Source organism: Pteropus vampyrus, unplaced genomic scaffold (assembly GCF_000151845.1).
Source record: "Pteropus vampyrus isolate Shadow unplaced genomic scaffold, Pvam_2.0 Scaffold90, whole genome shotgun sequence".
In the NCBI taxonomy this organism is placed as follows: domain Eukaryota; kingdom Metazoa; phylum Chordata; class Mammalia; order Chiroptera; family Pteropodidae; genus Pteropus; species Pteropus vampyrus.
Window position 1 is genome coordinate 2,822,201 of NW_011888871.1, and position 20,476 is coordinate 2,842,676.

Below are 20,476 nucleotides of genomic sequence, written 5' to 3' on the forward strand. Positions count from 1 at the left end.
CCCCGCGGTCCCCCCGCAGAACCTGTACGAGAGCATCAGGAACGAGCCGTTCAAGATCCCCGAGGACGACGGCAACGACCTGACGCACACGTTCTTCAACCCCGACCGCGAGGGCTGGCTCCTGAAGCTGGGTGAGCGGCGGGCGCGCGCGCTCCAGGCCCCGAGGCCCCGGCCAGACGCAGGGGCGTTGGGGACGGAGTTCGTTGGGCGGAGGCCGCTCGGCAGCTAGCTGCACCCAGACCCGACGGCCGCTGCCGAGACCCGCACCCCGTCCTCAGGACACCGTCCTGTCGTGTCCACGGCAGAGCGTCGTGCCCGGGCCGCCCAGACGGCCCAGGAACTGCTCACTCGTGTCCAGTAAGCCCCGGGCAGCGCTCTGTCCAAGAAGCAGGCGCCTCGGCCTCCGAGCGCTGCGTGCCTCTCGTGGTTTGGTGTGGCTGGTTTTTGACGAGTGGTTTAAATGTGCCTTCTTGTTGTTTTCCTTCTGCCTGTGGCTCCCACCTTTCTGTTCTGTGACGGGCTGCCCCTGTGTCCTGCATTAGGAGGTACGTACCCAGTGGCTTCCCACCCTCCCCAGCTGCTCATTCCTCTCTCAGTCTCTCCCTGTTCATGTGTGTGAGGCTCCGATTTGTGGCTGCCATCCATCTGACCCATGTGGCTTTGGACTTGTCGGGTTAGCTTCCTGGGGCGTGGTGAGTGTGACGGCCACACCCGGGACGGGCGGCAGTGGCCAGGGCGCAGGCCTTTCTGCACCCAGACCACAAGCGCCACGTGGGAACAGCCTGCCCCTCGGCCTCCTGGGCCTGAGCAACAGCGAGAGGGCCCGTGGCAGCTCCATCCCGCACGTCACCAGCCGCCCTCACGCTGGCCAAGCAGTGCTTGCTCACACCACCGAGGGAAGCGTCTAGAACGTTTTACAGGCGTCCTAACCATTGGCAAAGAATAGCTTTGTCTTTTCTGTGCAATTTGGAAATTGGTAGGGGTTTCTGTCTTACTGTGACATTGGAGCCTGTGAGATGTGACAACTGCGTATCACATGTGCACTCTCGGAACAGATCGGAAGACGCTAGAATCTGACAGTTCCAGTGATTGTGTTTTTAATTAAGGCAGGATGAGACGGAGGCATGGTGACAGTGTAGCAGGTGTGGGCACACGCCACAGGGCTGCTCTTCTGACTTGGGGTCTCGCTCTGGCTGTGGGGAGCTCTGGGAGCCCTCTGGATCTTTGTCCAAAGTCCCAGTACTGTAGTCTTGCACTTGCCCGCCTGGGTGACCTTCGAGATGCACCAGACGGAGAGTCAAACCTGTGGTCCTGGGCGAGGGCAGGAGGCGGGCGCAGCTCAAACAGCAGCGGTCGTGGTGAGTGTGACGGCCACAGACCTCCAGCAAGTGCGCTTCGAGGGCTGGTGACAGTGCAGGCCGGCCTGGCAGCCGCTGTGGCCTCGTGCCAGCAGAAATGCAATTGCTTCTAAAGACACCAAAATGAAACAGAGGCGTGGCAGGGCTTTTTCCCACCCCGCCTGCAGGTCAAGCAGCCACAATGTCCGTGCGCAGAGCACCCTTAGGAGCTGAGCGACTGCACACGGGGCCTGACGCCCAGCTGGGTGTGGCCTGGGCACGGGGCTGCCAGGGGCCCAGGGTCAGCACTGAATGCTGCACGCGGTCAGCTCCTTCCAGGCTCCCACAGCCATGCGCCTCGTCTGTGTGAAGGGAAGTCACGGCTAGTGACGGTGGCGCTGTCCAAATTTGAAGTCCGCTGGCCAGTCGGCAGCTGGGAGCCGCCATCCCTGAGCCCCAGTAGCTCTGTATCTGCTCTGTCCTCAGAGCTGTCACCAGTCAGAGCGGGTTTCCCCGCGGCTGGCAGGCCAGTCTCTCCGGAGCTTCAGCCTCACCCAGCAGCACCGGCCAAAGCCCGGAGACGTTCGTGGCCACAGGCCGCCTCCCAACGGGTTTGACCCTGGCCTGGCCGCTAGAGACAGCTGGTGAGTGCGGGGCTCTGAGGGCCAAGAGGCGGCCAGTCTGCCGGAAGCCCGTGCCGCAGACACGTCAGGCTGGCCCTGGGTGTGGCCCGCCTGGCACACACGGCTTGGACGCAGCAGCAGGACAGGGCAGGGCGGGCATGTGAGCAGGTGTGGGTGTGGCGTGAATGGAGATCGCAGTGTGCAGCCTTGCTGGGTGCTTCTCACTGAGAGCGGGGGCCTTTCGGGGCTGGGACACTTTGCCCACGCATCGGTGCGCCCCTTAATGGTCAGCAAGTACCTCGTGGTCACTGAGTTTTGAGAATGAGTCAGTCGTGTTAAAAACACAGGAACTGGGTCACAGCTGACCTGCCACGCAGAAAGAAGTACGCGTTGCCAGGGCGTGTGCATGTGTGCTGTGCATCCGTGGGTGTGTGCGCACGCGTGCCTGGTGACAGCCGTGGAAAGAGCGGGACATTTACGGGGACATGGAGGGGCCGGGCTTTCTGCAGGCATGAGCGGGGTGGTGTGCGCGTGTCCATCCCGACGCTCGGCCGGAAACACGCACGAGCAGCGCCTCCGGTCCCCTCGCATCAAGACCCGCTGTGCTCCAAGGCCAAGGGCACGACCCCCGGGCCCTGTGTACCGGGCTGCATAGCTGAAAGCGTGCCGGGGCCAGGGCTAGGTTTGGGGCCAACCCAGACTACAGGCCTCAGTCTAGACCCTGCAGCCGCCGGCTCCCTTGGCCTTGAGAACTGGACCACAGAGCAGGTTCCCCCGAGATACAGCACTGAACTCAGGAGCAGTGGGACAGCGACCTGGCGCAGAGAGCAGGGAGGTCTTCCTGGTAAACCCGCTTTCCACAGCAGCCGTCGGTACAGGGAGGGTGAGGGGCGTGGGAACTGGCGGTGAGCAGCACACACAGCCAGCCACCTCACGACCCAGTGACGGGCGAGAGGGTCAGGCACTGGGTGAGCGGATGGCTCAGGGGCTCCTGTAAGTTTCTCTGAGAACTCACTTGTGGGGCTCAGCAGAAGGAAGGTGGGGGCAGGAGCTCTGAGACTCAAACCAGCTTGGTGGCCGGGGGGCCAGCAAGGCGGCCTTGGACAGCGTTGGAGGGGTCGCGGTCGGCATCGGAGGGGTCGCGGTCTTAGGCTGAGATTGGGCTTCAGGCCGAGACGAGATTCTGGCTGCTGTTTGGAGGAGAGTGGCGGGCGGGACAGGCACAGAGGCAGGAGGGTGGCGGCCTGGCTCAGGCCACTGCAGCTGGAGAAAGGCCTTACTAGTGGCTTGGGGTCTGGGGACGTGCCTGGAATCAGCGCTGTCTCCTGTCGCTAGAGGACTTTAGGTCAAGGCAGAGCTGCCTTGAGGGGTTTGCGAACTTGGACGGCAGAGAAGAGGGAACGAAGCATGAGCTGACACCGTGGCCGCCACAGACGGCGGGGTGCCGGTGCCGGGCTCTGCTCCTGCCTTTGTTGGGTCTTAGAGGTGACAAGTAAGAGCTGTGTCTGGCGTGGAGCAGAGGGTTCCAGTGGAATGCTGTGTGCACCTCAGTGAGGCCGCGCACGGGTTTGGGGAGCAGGAGCCCAGCCCAGGGTCAGAGGTGCTGAGGGAACGAGGGGCTGTGACTTTAGGCCGAGGGGCAGCTTGAGCAAAGGCCCTGGGGCACGAAGGCATGAGCTGGGGGGTGGGCTTGGGGTCTGAGGGCTGTGCAGGGTGTAGCAGCCATCCCGGGAAGGCACGTGGCCAGACCTTCTGACAGACTGCAAGTGGGGAAGGGAGCAGGGAGAAGGGGGCGCAGCTGGACCTCCCAGCACGACTGGGGCTCCCCTCGCCCAGGCTCCAATCAGAGAGGGTCTGTCCACGGCACCAGGTTCTGGCAGTCGGGGCGCCTTCCTTCCCTGTAGCTGGGCGTCTCCCCCACCGGACCTCTGCAAACTTCAGGCTGGGGAGCCATGAGCCCTGGGGTGACTCGAGGGTTGGCAGGTGTCTCCCTGTGTCCCCCCAGACGCCCATGGTCTCATACCCTCATCCTGTCCCCACTCAGGGACGGTGTCCTCAGTCCCAGCAGCACTCGCCTGCTTACACGCACGCTGCAGGGAACGGTGGGCCAGCTCGGCCCTGAATGTCGTCACTTTGGGAACCATGGGGCAGGAAGAGCCACTTCCTACCTTATGCCCAAGTATCGCTTCAGTCCATTGCCGTGCATACTTTTAATTTTTTTAGAAACTTTGTTAGGAGCAGGGGCTAAAATTTGAAGCGTTTGTCTCTGCTAAATACTTAAAGGTAAAAAAGATGTCCCCTTCTGCAGTGGAAGTAGACGCAGACACGCTGTGTGTGTGTGTGTGTGTGTGTGTGTGTGTGTGTTTGTGTGTGTGTCTCTCTCTCCCCCCCCGCCCCCCGTGTGTGTGTGTGTGTGTCTCCCAGATCTCGTTAAGAGATTAGTTCAATCTAATAATTCCCTGGGCCAAAGAGTAATCAGGTTTGATGGATCCCAGGGCCGCCCAGAGCACCCAGTAATGTGATAAGGGCCCCACGTAACAGGGTTAAGTCCCGGACAGACGGGAGCCCACTGACTTCATCCTGTTGTTCTCACGGGGGAAATTAAGCCCATTCATCACAGCTGACTTTTCCAGAGGGCACATTTGGAAAGTGGTTGCGTTATTCGGGTGCCAGGGGGCCGCGGGGCGCAGGCCCGGGGTGGAGTGCATGTGGGCCCGAGCAGAGCACCGTACCATGCACGCCCCACTGCCCGGCGGGCGAGAGGCCCGGACGGCCCAGGCCACACAGCTCGTCCCGGACTTGGCTAAGTGCTGGGCGGACTGTCGAGGCCAGCAAGGAAGGAAACTTAGAACCAAGCCTGGCTCCTGGTGGCATTTCCGGAGACACAGTAGTGCATGGGGCGGGGGTCCCAGGACCCCGCCCTCCCTGCCTGCACAGGCCCTGACTCACGAGGGCCTCCTGCTTCTAGGGGGCCGAGTGAAGACCTGGAAGCGCCGGTGGTTCATCCTGACCGACAACTGTCTCTACTACTTCGAGTACACGACGGTGAGTAAGGGGCGGGTCGCCGGGTCCCCGCGTCAGAGGGGCCTTGGATTGCTGACCCACGGGAGGCTGGCTGTGCGCCCTTCTCTCATAGGATAAGGAGCCCAGGGGAATCATCCCACTGGAGAACCTCAGCATCAGGGAGGTGGAGGACCCACGGAAGCCCGTAAGCTGCCTTTCCCTCACCACCTCGTCTCCCGCGCCCCCCGGACGCCCTGGCGGGAGCGTGAACTGGGTAAAAGACCCTCCCCCGGCCCTCGGTGACAGCCCCTCTTCCTCCGCCACCAGAACTGCTTCGAGCTTTATAACCCCAGCCACAAAGGGCAGGTCATCAAAGCCTGCAAGACGGAGGCCGACGGCCGGGTGGTGGAGGGCAACCACGTGGTGTACCGGATCTCCGCGCCCAGCCCCGAGGAGAAGGACGAGTGGGTGAAGTCCATCCGGTGAGCCGGAGCCCCGGTTTCGTGCCGGGCGGAGCCTGTCGGGAACCAGTATGGTCACTGATGAGAAGCTGTGGTCCTTATTACGACTGCAAGACGCCTCTCAGCTGTAGCCATTAGGAGACTGAAGAGGCGTGGAAGTTACACAGAGCCAGCCGGCGAGCTCGCGGGGTCGTGGGGGAGAGCGAGCGCACGCACGGCCTTGGGTGCTCTCGTTGGGGTCAAGGGCAGGGGCCTAGGGTTTTGAGCGTGCTCTTTTTATCGGTGAATTTAAAACTCTCGTAAGAGCAAGAGTTTAAAGCGTAGGAAGAGGAAACCAGCAAGTAGCCCAAACGGTCAGCTGTCAAAATCAGCCGACCGCTAAAACCAGGGAGCGGGCTGGCCGTCTGCTCGCGTGGCCGGCATCCGAGGCGCCGTCCTTGGAGCGCGAGGCTCGGCAGCCGAGGTGAAGGTCGGCACCTGCATTCTGGTCAGTGCGCGCGTCTGCGCTCTCCGTGTGCAGGAACTGACCCCTCTGTCTCCAGACCCCTGGGAGGGAGGCCCGCCCCTGACCCCACTGTTTCCTTTTCTTCCCAGAGCGAGCATCAGTCGAGATCCTTTCTACGACATGCTGGCCACGAGGAAGAGGAGGATCGCCAATAAAAAATAGAGCTTTCCCGGCCTGAACAGGTAAAAGTAAAACCAAACCCCACAGCAGAAAGTGACTGAGAGGCGCCCCCATGACACCCTGGACCCCAGGAGGCAGTGTCCTGTGCGAGCCCAGGGTTCTCCGGTGCCTCTGTGCGCCGGGTATGGTGAGCGACACCGAGCACCCCGTCCTGCCGACCCTCCCGGCCCGCAGCAGCGACGTCCGGCAGCGTCCTCCCAGCGTCCTCCCAGGGCTGCCTGGGAGCTTCGCCACGACAGCCCGTGCCGCACGCGGCCCCGCTCGGCCCCAGAGCCCCGCTCATGCCGCACGTGCTCCGTGGCGGTGTTCACGTCTAGAAGCCGCCATTTCTTATCAAAACAGGAGAGAAAAACCACAATTTTTCATTTAGCTTTTTTCTCAAACATATAGGAGTATAGCTTTTATATGCCTTTTTATATTCCGAAGTTATAACGAAAGATACTTTAATAGTGGTATTTTTAGACTGGCAGCTATAAATTTAACTCCTGGACACAAGTACATCCTGGGTCCTATACAAGGCCACGTACACATGCACGTGTGCGGCAGGCTGCAGGGGCCTTGCATGGCGCCTGTGCAGGATCTGCCTGTAGTGCTGGCCCGTTCCGAGCGCCGCTAGTCTGTGGGGTGCCCTCACCCCTCCCGATGGAGAGAGGTGGCCCATGTCCCCGAGGACAGCGAGCCCTGAGCAGGGCTCCACGTGTCCGGGTCCCCTGGGACCTCTCTCCAGCTCAGACTTGGCAGCCCCACAGATACTTTCTGAAAACGCTGCTCAGTAAAACGTAAAGCATGGTTTGGGGGCATTTGTCCTGTACCTGCAGGATCCAGCACAGTCCGTGCCACCCCACACGCAGCAGTTTCACATGGTTCAATGGAACACGTGGTTCAGACCCGTTTTTGACCATCGTCTTCACTATTTGAAGCATTGTGGCGAAGTGCTTTTATCACTGACCTGGTCATTTGACCAGATTCCTTAATAGAATGAGTAGACACGTCAGCGATCTCATTCCGCGTTGTCAGAGATTTCAGCTCCCAGGAGGCGGGGGGGAAAGCTGTGGGAGGGAGGCGCCTGGCACTTTGGGTTTTCTGTGAGCAGTGTCAAGCCCCAGCTCCACATGGGTGCTGGCGGAGGCCCGCGGCCAGGTCGCCATGGACTTGACAGGTGCTCAGCAGTGTGTTTGCCGAAGGACGTCTGGGCCCTGCACGTGTGCGAGGGGGTGACAGAGGCCGTGTGCCAGGACGCGACGCCTGTGGCTGGCACTTCAGGACGGGGCTGGTGACAGATGCCATTTATTTGCATCACCAGGACCGCCTGGCCACCGGGGCCATTCTGGCAGTGGGTCCCCGCCCCGTCGCCCCAGGATGCTCGTTAGAGGCCGTTGCTCCCATGTGAAGTCAAGTCCAAGAAGGAGACCTCGGGCTCTGCGCTCCCCGGGGCTGCCAACAGCAGAAGTAACTTTCTGCGAGTCACCTTGACGCTGAACTCGATGGCTGTGGGACCTTGGCCTCGGTGCAGCCGACCTCGATGTAGCTTTAAGTCACACGAGATTGCAAAGGGGTCCGAGTCCATGACTCGCCAACACGTGTCAAACTGAGTTTGTTGTTTGTTCCCAAGCTCTTCGGCTCTGTTACTGTCCTGATACCTCAGATCCGAACTTCTGTTGGCGAAGAAGGCGAGCTGGCATCCTGCAATGCCTGGTGGGTACACTCGCGACCCCGACCTCCAGTCTTCCACGGAACCAGACACCGCCTGGACCACCCACCAAACACCGCTGAAGACGACCCCTCGGGCTGGCCCCACACCCTGGATGGCCCGAGGCACCAGCTAGATCAGTATTTCGCATGGGGACGTTCTCTTGGTCCTTGGTCTGACCCAGGTAGGACCCTGGGGGTATAGGGCTTTCTGTCTTTTGGGCTTGGCCTCATAGTGGGGTTAGGAGAAGTCTGAGCTTAAGAAAACACTCGGGGAGAACCTTTCTCTGGTCGTCTGTGAAGGATTCTCACTCGATGGCTGTTTCCCGAGGAACATGCCGTGGTGCTTAGAATCCACATACCTTGCCATCAGTGTTACGTGAAGTCACCTAATTCCAGGTTTCACTGTGACAGTATTAATCTTATTAATCTAACAGGCATACAGCCGTTACCCCCACTACGCACTCCGGCAGGCCTGGTCCAGAAAACCAGCCTGGGCCGGGCGGGCCTAGTGGTGCCTCCTCCTCCTGCCCCGACGTCTGTGCCTAGTGCTGACTTCATTCCCCAGCTTTAGCCAGCAGCCCAGGGCGGGGGGCGGCAGGGGCACCGGCCCGGTTAGCAGGTGGGCCTTAGCTGAATGGCCCAGACCCCGACAAACAGCGTCTTCAGGATCACAGAACATTTTTGAGCGGTTTAATGTGGTACCAAACTGAGTCCAAATAGAAGCTATTTATAGGTGAAGCAGCATTAATGCTTCATGTAAAGCAATGCCTATTTTTAAAGTTAAAATGCATATATCTACATAGATGCGCTTTGCCGAGAAGTTAGGTCTGTTGTAGACCAGAAACCACATGTTGTGATTTCTCATTTTCTTATTTTTTCTTAGGAAACATTTCTATTTACAGTAAATATAGTTAATATGTAAATAATGTACATATATATTGATTTCTGGAGTGTTTATTCAATGTATATATTCCCACGGCTTGCATGAAAAAATATCCTTTATCAATATTTTGTTGTAAAATGAATAGTCAGTAGAATTGGAAGGTCTGTGGCTGTCCACTTTCAAATACTGTGTCACTAAATAAAAAGCAAATGCGTTGTTACAAGGCTGTCTGAGACTTGGTTCTTTAAAACAGATTGTCGGGTCCAGCAACCCACTCACCGACTCCCCTTCCCCCAGCCTGGGGTCCCCCCTCCAGGCCGGAGCCCGCGGCTTGAGCGTGGAGGTTTTGAGAAATCGAAGCGACAGGAAGAAGCCACTGAGGAGTGTCTGTAAGCAAATGGGCAAAGAGCACTGAAAAATAAGACACGAAATGTTTAATTTGCTGCCATTTATATACTATATAAATTTTACATGCTGTATATTTACAGTGGGGCAAGTGCTTTTTAATCTTTAAAAAAACAAAGATCAAACTTTAGACATCTCTGAACAACACAAACTGTATAAACCATACAGATTATTCAGATACAAACTGTATTAAATACAGTTTTCCCCACTCCATCTCCTGATGCAGGACCAGTGAATTATAAGTGTATCACAGTTTGATAGCATATCCATATTAAAAATAAAATCACAGTATGATTTTGTCTGTAACTAGAAACTTTAAGGGACCAAGCTGACAACTCAGACTCCAATATCATAGTCAAGACAAGAGACACTGTATAAAAAAGTGTTATGTAATAAAAAACATACTGTAGGCTTTACAAATAATGTTTGGATTATACATTCATAATGTAAATACTCATCATATCTGGTAAATTGATTGGAATAGTTCCACAAAGTTCAAAAACAGAACTCGTCTATAAAATACGCCTTCAAATCTTGAATACAACTAAAATATGAAGTGAGATTAGTTTCTAGTATCAGACGTTACAGAAAACAGACTGCTCTCAAAGTCTAGTTGAGAGCTTGTGAATCTTTAAATAAGTCTTTAAATTAAATATCCATACTGTCAGTCGTTTGTACTTTTAACATTCCCACGTCTCCCGGCTGGTCTTGCACCGGCTGTCTCGCTTGGAGGAGCATTACATGGAATACGGGCGATCAACCTGAGTCTGTGATTAAGCAGCATTTGAGATGTTCTAGTCCAGGGCGTTATTTTCAATGTGATTTATATACACGGTATTTTACAGCGGTCAGCAGTTGTAGAAAGTGTTCATCCATTTGGAATAAGGGTCATTAAGAAAAGATAAAAACTAAAAAAAAAGTCCATGGTAAAATCTGTACAGTATTTACTAAAGAAGCACCACGCGGATTTGAACAGTTATTTCCTATATTTATAATTTAAGCTGGGCTGGGGATGGCTTCTGTTGAACATGTTCAATCTGAAAGACAAGAGGCAGGCAGTCGGAACACAGGGCCGAGTCTCGGGGGGCTGCAACCCCGTAACTGCTCAAGGACTCCCTCTTAGGTCCCCCCCAGGTGGCAATAAAGGAGCTGGGCGGTTCCAGACAGAGGTGTGGAGGGAGCCTGAGGCCGGCGGCTCAGCAAGGAGGGCGCCATCTGCTGGGCATGGGCCGCACCGCCCCCCACCCCAACCGCGCCAATCCTTAAATCCCTTTCAGCGGGAAGAGCTTAATCCCTTAATTAGGTTTAGGTCTTTCCCTGAAAGACCCATTGATAAAGCATGTTAATTACCTGCAAATAAGCTTCTGAAGACAATTCACTTTGAAATTCATTTTAAATCTCCCTTTGCTGACTAGAAGTTACACATTTGGACAAAATTCCTTTTCAAGGGCAAATGGCTCACTCTCCCCTTGACCTCAGCACGGGCAGGGCACAAAACCTGAATTACTCTCTCCCAGGGCCACTGAGAAAAGTGCCAGTAGTCAATTAGCTGGCCCCTCAAGGTTCTGCTCTGCTATGAAGGACCCAAACCTCGTTCAAACAAAGCAAAGTCCTTTCTGTCTGAACAGAGAGGGAGGAGTCGCACACACCTGACGTCCAGGTGCTCCGGGCCTGTGCGCTGTGAGGCGGGGACACGCCAACTCAGCTTCCTGAAGCACGGGGACTCGGGGGGCTTTTGAAGGAATGGGGGTCCCGGGGGCTCCTCTCTTAGGCCAGTTAGGTCTGGGTTGAGGAAACTGGATTCCCAATCTCTTCAAAGGTTTATCAAATGATTGTTGATTCTGACACTTCAAACTCATTTTCTTACAATGGGGAGGAGAGAACGGAGTGACTGCCTGGGTTTAGGGACACAAGTGTCCCCCAGCCAGGACTGATGAGGGGAGAGTCTAAACACAGTGCCAGTGCATGGCCTGGAGCTCAGAAGGGCCTCCCGCACCTGCTCCTGAGTCCCCAAGGCCCCGAACTCCATGTATGCCCCCATGGTACCTCTACAATCACGAAATACACAGACATGAAAACAGCTTACCGTAACTTGTGGATTCTGTTTTGAGGCCAAGTTTTCAATCACCTAGAAAGCAAGCAAAGGTTAAGAAACAGTTTAATGACAGTTTCATTAAGTGATTACACTTAGAACCAGTTCTTAGTTTAACGTTTGTGCCTGAAACCAACATGAGGATGAGCAAGTGTGTGCGTGCCGTCATGTAGCTGTTCTCTGAGTGCTTTACTGAAAACAAGCTGATGTGACGACTGAGGGCCGCTGGTCCCACTGGACAGATGCAACGAAAGCCATGCCTTGTGGGAACAGTCCCGTCGGCCCAGCAGACTGACCAGCCTTTTAACGTTAGGAGAACAGGCCTTAGGCCGAAGAGAGTGAGAGTTTAATGGAGCCAGAGAACATGAGTCAGTGAGAGAGGTAAGTGGTCGAGGTACCAGGACACAGGACACAGGACACGTGGCAGAGACAAAAGGGTCCGTCCCCAGCCAGCTGGGAGGGAAGCTTGGCGTGGAAGGCCAAGTGACTAGCCCTTCTTGCGGGGACAGGATGGGACAGGTGCACAAGCTCCTCGGTCTGCTCCGTGGAAGCACTGGCTGCACACCAGTCGAGTACACTTGGATCAGGGACAGGAGCACAGGGCCACCACTGGACACAACTGCAGCCCCTGGACGCATCAGAGCCCCCGAACGCCAGCTTCCGAGTCTGCACTCAACGTGCTCTCCCTGCAGAGCTGGCTCTGTGGGCAGGCTGCCACTCGCTGTGCGCTGGCAGCCTCTGGCTGGGTCCTTGAGAGAGTCCCAGAAGGGGACGATTCCGGCAACAATGTGAAATCCCCTGGGGCCCCAGGCAGTACCCACAGCCCCGCTCTCTACTTCATCCCAATCACTAGGCAGAGAAGCGACTCCCATCCTCACCAAGCCCCTTCCCCCAATCGCTGACATGTTCGTGGAAAACCAACCTGAAAATACACAGATTAATTTCTTAAAAAAACAAGCAAATACCACCTTCGGTTCACTTTCTGGCTGCCATGTGCCGCCACTGTTCCCACGGCAGGTCACATGTGCCCTCCCAATGGAACACACCACCCCTCATGGTGTCCGCTGCTCTCTGAGCCAACACTGGGGCTCATGGGTCCCTCCTCAGTCAGCAGTCACGCTGACTGGGCCATGGGAGGCCCGGGCCTGCCCTCAACACACGACAGCTCGGTCGAGCACCAAAAGACCACTGGGCCGCCCAGGCGATGGCCAAAGTCGGGAAAGCACAGCTCAGGTGTCTGGGGGAGGGGGCGGCAAACTTTCATAAAAGACCGTGAAGGCCGGGCTGTGCTGCACCGCAGATCTAGACACTGAGACGTCATGTCCTCTTCGTGTGAAACGAAGGCTTCCTTGGCCTTTCCGCGCCGGCCCGCTGCCCCGGCCCGCTGCCCCGGCCTCCTCTCGCGGGCTCGGCTGCTCACCAGGGCCGCGGGGAGGAGGGGCTGCCATGGGTGCAGGGAGCGCGCGCTCACAAAGCAGACAAGGACCCCGGGCCCCGGCAGCGCTGAGCGGTGCTGAGCGATTCGGCAGGAGCCAGACAGAGCCCCACATCGTAGACACCCGAGGCGGCGCTCTGCTAGAGGCCGACAGCTGACATCCCTAATGACTCGAGTCAACAGACTGTGACTTTCAGGTTCTACTCAGGACGCTAGAGCTTTAAGGGTTCCAGAGAGACAGAACATACTGTGAAAACACGTCTAGCAAAAGTGGTTTAAAACAAAAGCTCTGCCCCGTCACAAGGCAACCACTTGGGGACCCAGAGCCCTAAATTCCCGAGGTGCAAATCCGGAGACTGTCAGGCCCAGTTCCTCGTCACTCGGGCCTTCGACAGCGGCTCAGGGCTCAGCGCCACGGCCTCGCCACGCGGCTGAGCGTGCTGTCTGGAGTTGGGGCGCGGGCCGGACACCCTTTTACTCCATTTGAGTTTTTCTTCTCGCGTGTCAATCACCTTTTCCAAAAAGACCAGTTTCTACATTTTTAATTCCAAGTATCTCCTCTTACCCTGGCCACACTCAGGCAGATGACACCTGTCATTTCTGCTTTCCATCCTTAAATATTTTGTTTTCTCACGGAAAGGTCCAACGCCTTCCAGAGGCAGGCCATCGGTGAGGGGAAAGCCGCCGTCAGTTCTCCGGAAATGGTCCACAGTCTCAGAGCTGGCGGCCTTGGGTAAGTGTAGTTCTGAGTCTTTACCAAAGTCCTCTGATTTCCTTGAGTGTCTCTTCTTTTTCTTTTTCTTTTTTTTGTGTCTGTGGAGGTCAGCATCAGAGTATGCTGCCGAAAGGTCTGAATCCTGCTGATGCCTGCGGAAGAACAAGCCAGAACTCAGACCGGCAAAGAAGCAAGGCGCCGTCAGACAGAGCTGGGCCTTGGCTTTTACGCCCGGCACTGCGGACACGTCGTGCAAACGCGGGTAAAATTCTCATCTAATTGAAAACGCAGTTCGTTTTCACTGTAATAATTTTTTTAAGTCTAGAGTCATAAATTCTCCGATTTCAACCCCATCCCACCACTGCCTTTAAGGTTTACTCGGGAGCTAAGGTAGTTGGCCAAAATACCAGAGGAAGGATTTTGCTAACTTTTCGTGAAACTAGTGGCTAAAGGAAAAAAAATTTCTTGTCAGGTGTGTCAGGCACGTGGGAGGTGTTTATGAATTCCTTTTCCCTCGGGTAACCACTGTTTACCAGTGGCTTTTAGTAATCTTTTCCCAAAGTTTCGATTTTCTGAGATGTCAGATGTACGTAGCATAAAACATACAGTGACTCTGTGCTCACCTAGCGCATCACAGATAAATCACTTTCAAGACAATTGCTGAGCGACTTGGCTTTTTAAAAATACAAAAACAAATCTCCCAATTAGATTTCAAACTAAGAAAAGGAGACAGAAAGATGGACAAAGACGAAGTTGGCAAAGGACACGTCTCAGATCCGCACGCAGAGCGAGCAGTCAGACATCGAAGGGACGGTGGCCTCCCATTCTCTGCTCACCTGGCAGCCACCGAGTTTGAAGAAAATACGAACAGGTGTGACAATAGGACTAATCTGACAATTAAGAATATTAACACCAATCGTGAGGTCAAAGACCCAAAGATTTCATTCACAGGGCATCACATACTTACTCCTGGAGTTATAAAGCATTAATGAAAACGGCAATACCTTTTAGAAAAATGAACTTTTTAGGCGCTGTATACCATGCAATAAGACACAATTTAAAAGGAGAGCTAAATTTCAGAAATCTACAAATAGTGAAATCTGAAAACCCACAGAGATGAGAAACACAAATCAACCTAATGAGCATGGCACAGCCCCCCGCCCCCTTAGTAAGCACACAAGCAGAGGGGCTCGCACGCCGCCCCCCCACGCGCCCCCCGCGCGCGCCCCGGCCCAACCCTCACCTGGAGTCTCGCTCTCGGTGTTTGTCTTTGGATTTCTTTTTCTTCTTTGATTTCTTGTGCTTCTTCGCCTTCGGCTCGTCTAAAGGCTCCCTCTGTAAGCTCCTCCACGCGTTCTTTTCTGCGTAACTGTCACTATGCTCCATGCTATCGTACCTCCGCTTCCGCGGCTTTATACTTTCGTGCCCGTGAAACCGATCAGCGAGGTGACAACCGTCTTCAGCCCCAAGTGCCATCTTGCCGTGGGAGTACTTGTCGGGGTAGAGAGGCGGGGCGTGGGGCGGGGCCCCGCGGGGGCTGCCGAAATGGGGCCCCTCCTTCTCTTTCACGACCGGCTCGCACCCCTTCCTGCCTTTGTAGTAGTCCTTGTAGGGCCGGCCGCCGTGCTGGGCCGCTCGGTCGCAGTCCCTGTCACCGTGGAAAGGCTTCCAGTGCCGCAGCTCCCTGGCCGCGTACGGGGCGTACCTGTCGTGGTAATACCGGCACCGGTCCCACCGCGTCTTCTCGGGGTAGTACTTCTCCCGGCCCCAGGCGTGCTCGCCCTCCGGGGGGTGGTGCCGGGCCCAGTCCTGGTCCGACCCGCCCCTGCTCCGAGAGTGGCGGTGGCCGTACCGGGGCGGGGCGCGGTGCTGGCCGGGGCTGAGCCGGTCGCTGTGGCCGGGGTGGTGCTGGCCGAGGTGCTCGGTCCGGCAGCGGTCCTGCGGCGCCCGCTCGCGGGCGTACGAGTGCCGCCGCCTGTGCTGCTCCGCTGTCCTGCTGCGGCTGTCCCGCGCGCGCTCCCCGCTGGACGAGCGGTCTCTCCGGTGGCGATAGTGTCCTCGGTCCACCTTTCGGAGGCTGCTGATCTTTTCCTTAACCGGAGAGCGGTCCGGGGCTTTCGGCCCAGCCTTCTGTTCCTCGCGCTGCTCACTGGGGCTCTGTTCCGGGGCCCCGTCTGAACGACTTTCTGCGACCTTGTCGAGCTGAGCGCTCGGTGGCTCGTCTGTAGATGCCCCCGCGCCCTGAGACAGGTCCTCGGCGTCCGTGCACTTGTCTCGGCTGCTGTGAACGGAGGGTCCCTGCTCGCTGTCACCCGCGGGATGTGACGAGGGACTCAGGCTCAACCTCCCCGTGGTTTCCATGGCTACCGAGTCCCGGGGACTCTCGACCGACGTCCCTTTCACATCCTGGGCGGCTTTGCTCGGCTCGCTTGTTAAATCCCCAGGGTCGCACGGCTTGGCCGGGTGGCCGTCCGCGATGGTGCCCGGGCTGGTGTGGCAGAGACGGTGGAGACTCGGCAACGACTCCTCGGGTTTCGCCGAAACGTTTTCCGAGCCTTCTTCTTTGGCAGGTTTGGCGCCGGGGTCCGCGGGCGGTGCGGCCTTCTTCAGTTTGCTGCTGAGCCCCGTGGCCGCCTCCGGCCTCTCCTGGGCGTCGGGGGACGGGCTGCCCGGCTCCGGTCCCCTGCCGGGGTCCTCGGTGGGGCTTCCCTCTGTTCCAGTCGCACTGCAGTCAGAGCAAGACAGAGACGCAAACCGATTAATCACTCCCTAGATGGCCGTATGCATTTTTGGTCACGCGCTCACAGGGACAAACGTGCCAAAACATTCATTCACTAAGCATTCGATGCCTCTAACGAATCTGGTTGAAACCCCATAGTGGCCTTATAGTTTTTGGAAACTGCAAATTTTCTCTCTTCCTCATTAGATAAAATATGAAATTGGACACCAAGCCTATCTCCTACCCCGTTTTTCAGCAACGAGGGCTCCGCTCCTCGGTTCTAGCTCCTTCCATTTTCGGATGGACTGCTGCTCCCCCTGAGTCTCACCTGCCGGCCCCCCGAGCGCAGGCGCGTCCCCTTTCCCAGGACCCCTCCTCCACCTCCAGAGCCAACGGCTCCTGGGATTACTCATACTCGAGGGATCGCCGAGGCTTTTGAGGCTCTGGAAAAGCGTCTGCAGTAAAGGAACCCTGCCTCCGAGTGCTGAAGGGCTTCTGCTGTAGTCTCCAGGTGAATGAAAGCTGCCAGCCAACAGCAAAAACGCTGCAGCGGCCCCCACGTCTCAGCGGGGAGATGGCCGGGAGAGCGAGCACGCATGAAGCCGACACGCATCGGTGTCCAGCGCGTGGTGGTCAGACCCACGCAGCACACAACGCAACACGCATCTGGTCACAATACAGGCCCGGCTTTAAGTACCTGTGGTAACTCTCACGCACGTCACGTTTGAGAACAAACTAAGCCAAACTTGGAAAGAAACAAAGTCATCATGCAGGTGACTGAAGAGTGCCAAGCTACTGAGGTAAAGCGGGAGGGAGGGTCTCTGCCGACGGCACGGACTCCGTCCCATGTTAGCGAGGAAGGCTTCCCAGCAGTGCTGCCACTGGCGAGGGCACAGCACCGGCCGGGGCCATTCTGAAACGCGGGGTGCATTCCCGGGTCATCACACGATCAGGAAGCCCCACTGGCAGTCCCAGGTAAGGAGTAAGGGCTCTACAACCCTCGTCCCGACATCCGGTGGGTGAAACCCCGGTGATAGTGGCAGTTTTCAGGGACAACAGAACTTCCAGGAACGCGAGTCCCATGTAAACCTAGAGGCGGTCAGAACCCACCCACGGCTGTCCCAGGAGGGTGTGACAGCCCCGAGGGTGATCTGCGTGGGGCGCACAGCTCCCGACGGCAGGTCACATCCTAAGCTGTCACATTCCCAGCAGCAGCACTGGTGGCCTTACCGCCCCCGGGAGCAGGGCGGTCTCAGCGTGCAGACTGAAATGTCACTGCATCGTACAGGCCTCTCCTTGTACTTCCGTGACGTGACGTACAGATCCATACACCGGATTAAACCACGACGGAGAAAGGGAACTGGAGGTCAACCGCCTGACCCACGAATTTCATTTCAGAATCCTAGAGCGAGCGAAACAAGCATCTGCTCCTCGAGAGTCGAGAGCCCCTGCCCTGTACCCTTCACACGTCTTCGTATATTTGTCATTAAACGGATTAAGCGTGGCAGTGCCAGAGGTCAGACGCGGACGTGTGCTAAGGACGTCCCTGCCCGACTCCAACCCTATCAAAACATCAGGTTTTCATGGACTATCGGCCCCTCACAAACGTTCTCTTCACTTTTCTGAAAAGCAAATCAGCTTCGTCGATCATTCAAATCATCCCCGGATTCGGAAAGGTCACCGTGAGACGCCCACCGTGGGAAAGCGGCGACCCGCCCACGGGCAGTTTCCTTCCGCATTAAGTCGTAAGTTTACCTGGTTTCGTCTGCCGAGCCTTTCGCTTTGTGGCTGAGTTTGAAGGTCTCTAAGACCGTGTCCTCTGGAAGGGGCGGCAGAGGAGCAGGCATCAGCTGTGAGAAAAAAGAAACGAAGATACTTCCACGGTCGTCGTCACCGCACGCAAAATCTGGCCACGCGCCCTGCCCTGCGAGAGGTGAGGCGAAGCCCGCCCGCCCGCCCCCCACCCGCTCACCTTCCCGGGCAGACCATTCGCCTTAGCAAAGGGGTTTTCTGCATGTAGAGCAGGCTGGACTTGGCAACTGGCACCATCGAATGACAGACCATTTTCTTTCGGGTCGCTGTCTGCACTGTTAGCACCGTTTAGGGTGACAGGCTCTCGCAGCTCGAGCCGAGAGGCCGCGTCGTCTTCAGCATCCTGAGCGGAGGGGTGCGAGCTCCCGGCCGCAGCCAGACCGTTCTCCCGGCCCAGGCCCTTTGCCTCCTCGTCGGACTCTTCAGATGACTCGGCACCGTAGGGGACCAGGACACTTGAGTTCAGCTTGGACTTGCCATTCATCACTGGCTTGGAAGAGGACTCATTTGGGGCCATTTGCTTTGTGGCTTTACTGGACACTGACGTCGTAGGCGCACTCGAGGTAGACTGTATCGTGGAGGAATTGGTGACGGTGGACGAGGGGACGGGCTTGCTGGGGCTCTCCAGAGGACTGCCGTGCAGGTGAGGCTGGGACTGGCCTTGGCGAACAGGTAGCTTGTTGTGAATACTGATCGTGATTTTTTGTTTCTTGGGATGTTCTGGAATAACCGAGGGCCGGTTCACTGACCAGGTCTGAACAGAGGTTGAAGCGTTCACGGGACCAGCCCTGTTGACACTGGAGTTCCCGTTAGGACTCGACATGGAACTGCTCGGTGTCTCTTTCAATGGTCCAGTCCCGTTTAAGTGAGGGGGGTTCTGGAAGTAAGAACACACAGCCGGTGAGGGCGCCAGGAACACACGGAGACCGTCCTGGCCGCGGACCCTGCCCACCTGGTCGTCTCTTTCTATAAACACCAATTTTCACGCACCTGGAAACATCTCCTTCTCTCACCCGCTCCTGCACGCACGCACGCACGCACACACACACACACACACACACCACACACAAATGATTTTTGCCAGAGAATAAGCCCCAGACCAAATTCTTTCTGCTCCAATCTGACAGAAAGTAGCAGGCGCCGTGGCCATGTCCTCCCTGGCTGGGCTTCCTGGGAGCCCACTGCTGGACAGGCAGGAGGAGGTGCCAGCCAGCAGGGAATGACCACCGGCCAAGGGGGCTAGGGAGAGGGTCATGTGGGCAGACACGGAAGAGCTGCTTCAGACACCGCGTGCTGAGCCACCCCCTTTCCATGACATTCCCGAATCCCACTCAGGCGGTTACTCTGCTCCAGATTCCACCCACTGCCGCTACGTCCTAGAGGCTGCGACCTAGAGGTCGTGGGTGAAACTTGGTCCACAGATGGTTTTGTTTGGCCTTCACAATGTTTTCTTAAATATCTGAATTAGCTGCTACCTTAACACTGGCGGGGGAGGGCTCTTGAAAAATCGACAGCGGCCAGGCCACCCCTCCACACAGGGCATGTGCTCTCCGGGGGGCCAGTGTCCTGATGTCACTCTTACAGAGAGCCCAATTCAGAAGCCCACTGCCTACCCAGCTCCCAGAGGCATCTGATTTGTGACTCCTGCCATAATCCAAACATAGCCCAACGTCCTTCAGAAACAACATGCGACTAGACAATCTGCTGATTCAAAACACATCAAACTCGAACTGAAAGGCCATTAAAACATTACGGCACAGAAGACAGGGATTACTCCGGCAGGCAGACGGGCTGTCCGCAAGCTCGACATGAAGTCCAGCACAAGTCAGACCTCTACATGTACAAAGACCTGGAGCTTCACACGACCTCATGTGATGGCACACCATCAGATGCCCCCGAGGCCATCGAGGGCATGGTCAGACCCAGCTGGACAGCAGAGAGAAAATGCACATTCCTGAAAGGGCTAACCAGACACGAGCTTGTAACAGGGTCTCTTTCCTGGGTTCCAGCGTTAATCAAGGGTCCCCGGATACTTAAGCCATCAAGTGAATGGAAGTCCAGCGTGGGAGCTAAACTCTCCAGCATTTAAACATACTTATGCTCAGACTTTCTTCTTGATCATTCTGTTCAGATCATTATACTAAGATTTTCTGTCTGCTTGAAATACATCACAATAAATGACCTAAATGTAAAAGAAATCCAGCTGCATGTGAGGAGCTAGCAGCTACTACAACGTGAGCCTGAGGGCCTGAATGACACATTCAAAAAAAAAATCAGCGTACAGATGACACCCTCGCTACGGACGATACCTTCATCACGTGGGGAGGAGGCTGTGGTCCGATAAACCCTGACGCGGCCTGTTTGCTGCTGACGACCCGCTGGCCGATCACGGGTCGGGGAGAGGACTGGCCGGGGCTGTGGGCGGAATGAGTCAGTTCACCTCCATTTTTCACATCATGGGACCTGGGGACAGAGAGTGATGTAGCTTAGGGTTACGAGACAGCCCCATAGCAGACACTCAGTCATAACCCCTCAGAACACAGGCTGACACGCTTGACAGCCGAGCCACGCACAGGCTGTCCCGTACGCTAACGCCAGGTGCTCGGGCTGGGAG

At 56.5% G+C, this 20,476-nt stretch overlaps 2 protein-coding genes across 2 annotated transcripts in view; one reads left to right on the forward strand and one right to left on the reverse strand.

Annotated features, from left to right (window-relative positions):
* The window catches only part of CYTH3 (cytohesin 3), a 17,511-nt gene extending 8,604 nt beyond the window's left edge, over window positions 1–8,907 (forward strand). The window contains exons 6-11 of the mRNA XM_023532770.1: window positions 2–131; window positions 4,929–5,005; window positions 5,097–5,168; window positions 5,291–5,445; window positions 6,019–6,111; window positions 7,413–8,907. Of these exons, the coding sequence (XP_023388538.1) occupies window positions 2–131; window positions 4,929–5,005; window positions 5,097–5,168; window positions 5,291–5,445; window positions 6,019–6,091 (507 nt within the window). The 3' untranslated portion in view covers window positions 6,092–6,111; window positions 7,413–8,907. The remainder of the gene's footprint in view (window position 1; window positions 132–4,928; window positions 5,006–5,096; window positions 5,169–5,290; window positions 5,446–6,018; window positions 6,112–7,412) is intronic.
* A 194-nt stretch (window positions 8,908–9,101) lies between these two features.
* The window catches only part of USP42 (ubiquitin specific peptidase 42), a 35,410-nt gene continuing 24,035 nt past the window's right edge, over window positions 9,102–20,476 (reverse strand). Inside the window, 7 exon segments of the mRNA XM_011363850.2 lie at window positions 9,102–10,126; window positions 11,176–11,217; window positions 13,182–13,483; window positions 14,575–16,056; window positions 17,806–17,900; window positions 18,023–18,739; window positions 20,172–20,393. Of these exon segments, the coding sequence (XP_011362152.1) occupies window positions 11,210–11,217; window positions 13,182–13,483; window positions 14,575–16,056; window positions 17,806–17,900; window positions 18,023–18,739; window positions 20,172–20,393 (2,826 nt within the window). The 3' untranslated portion in view covers window positions 9,102–10,126; window positions 11,176–11,209.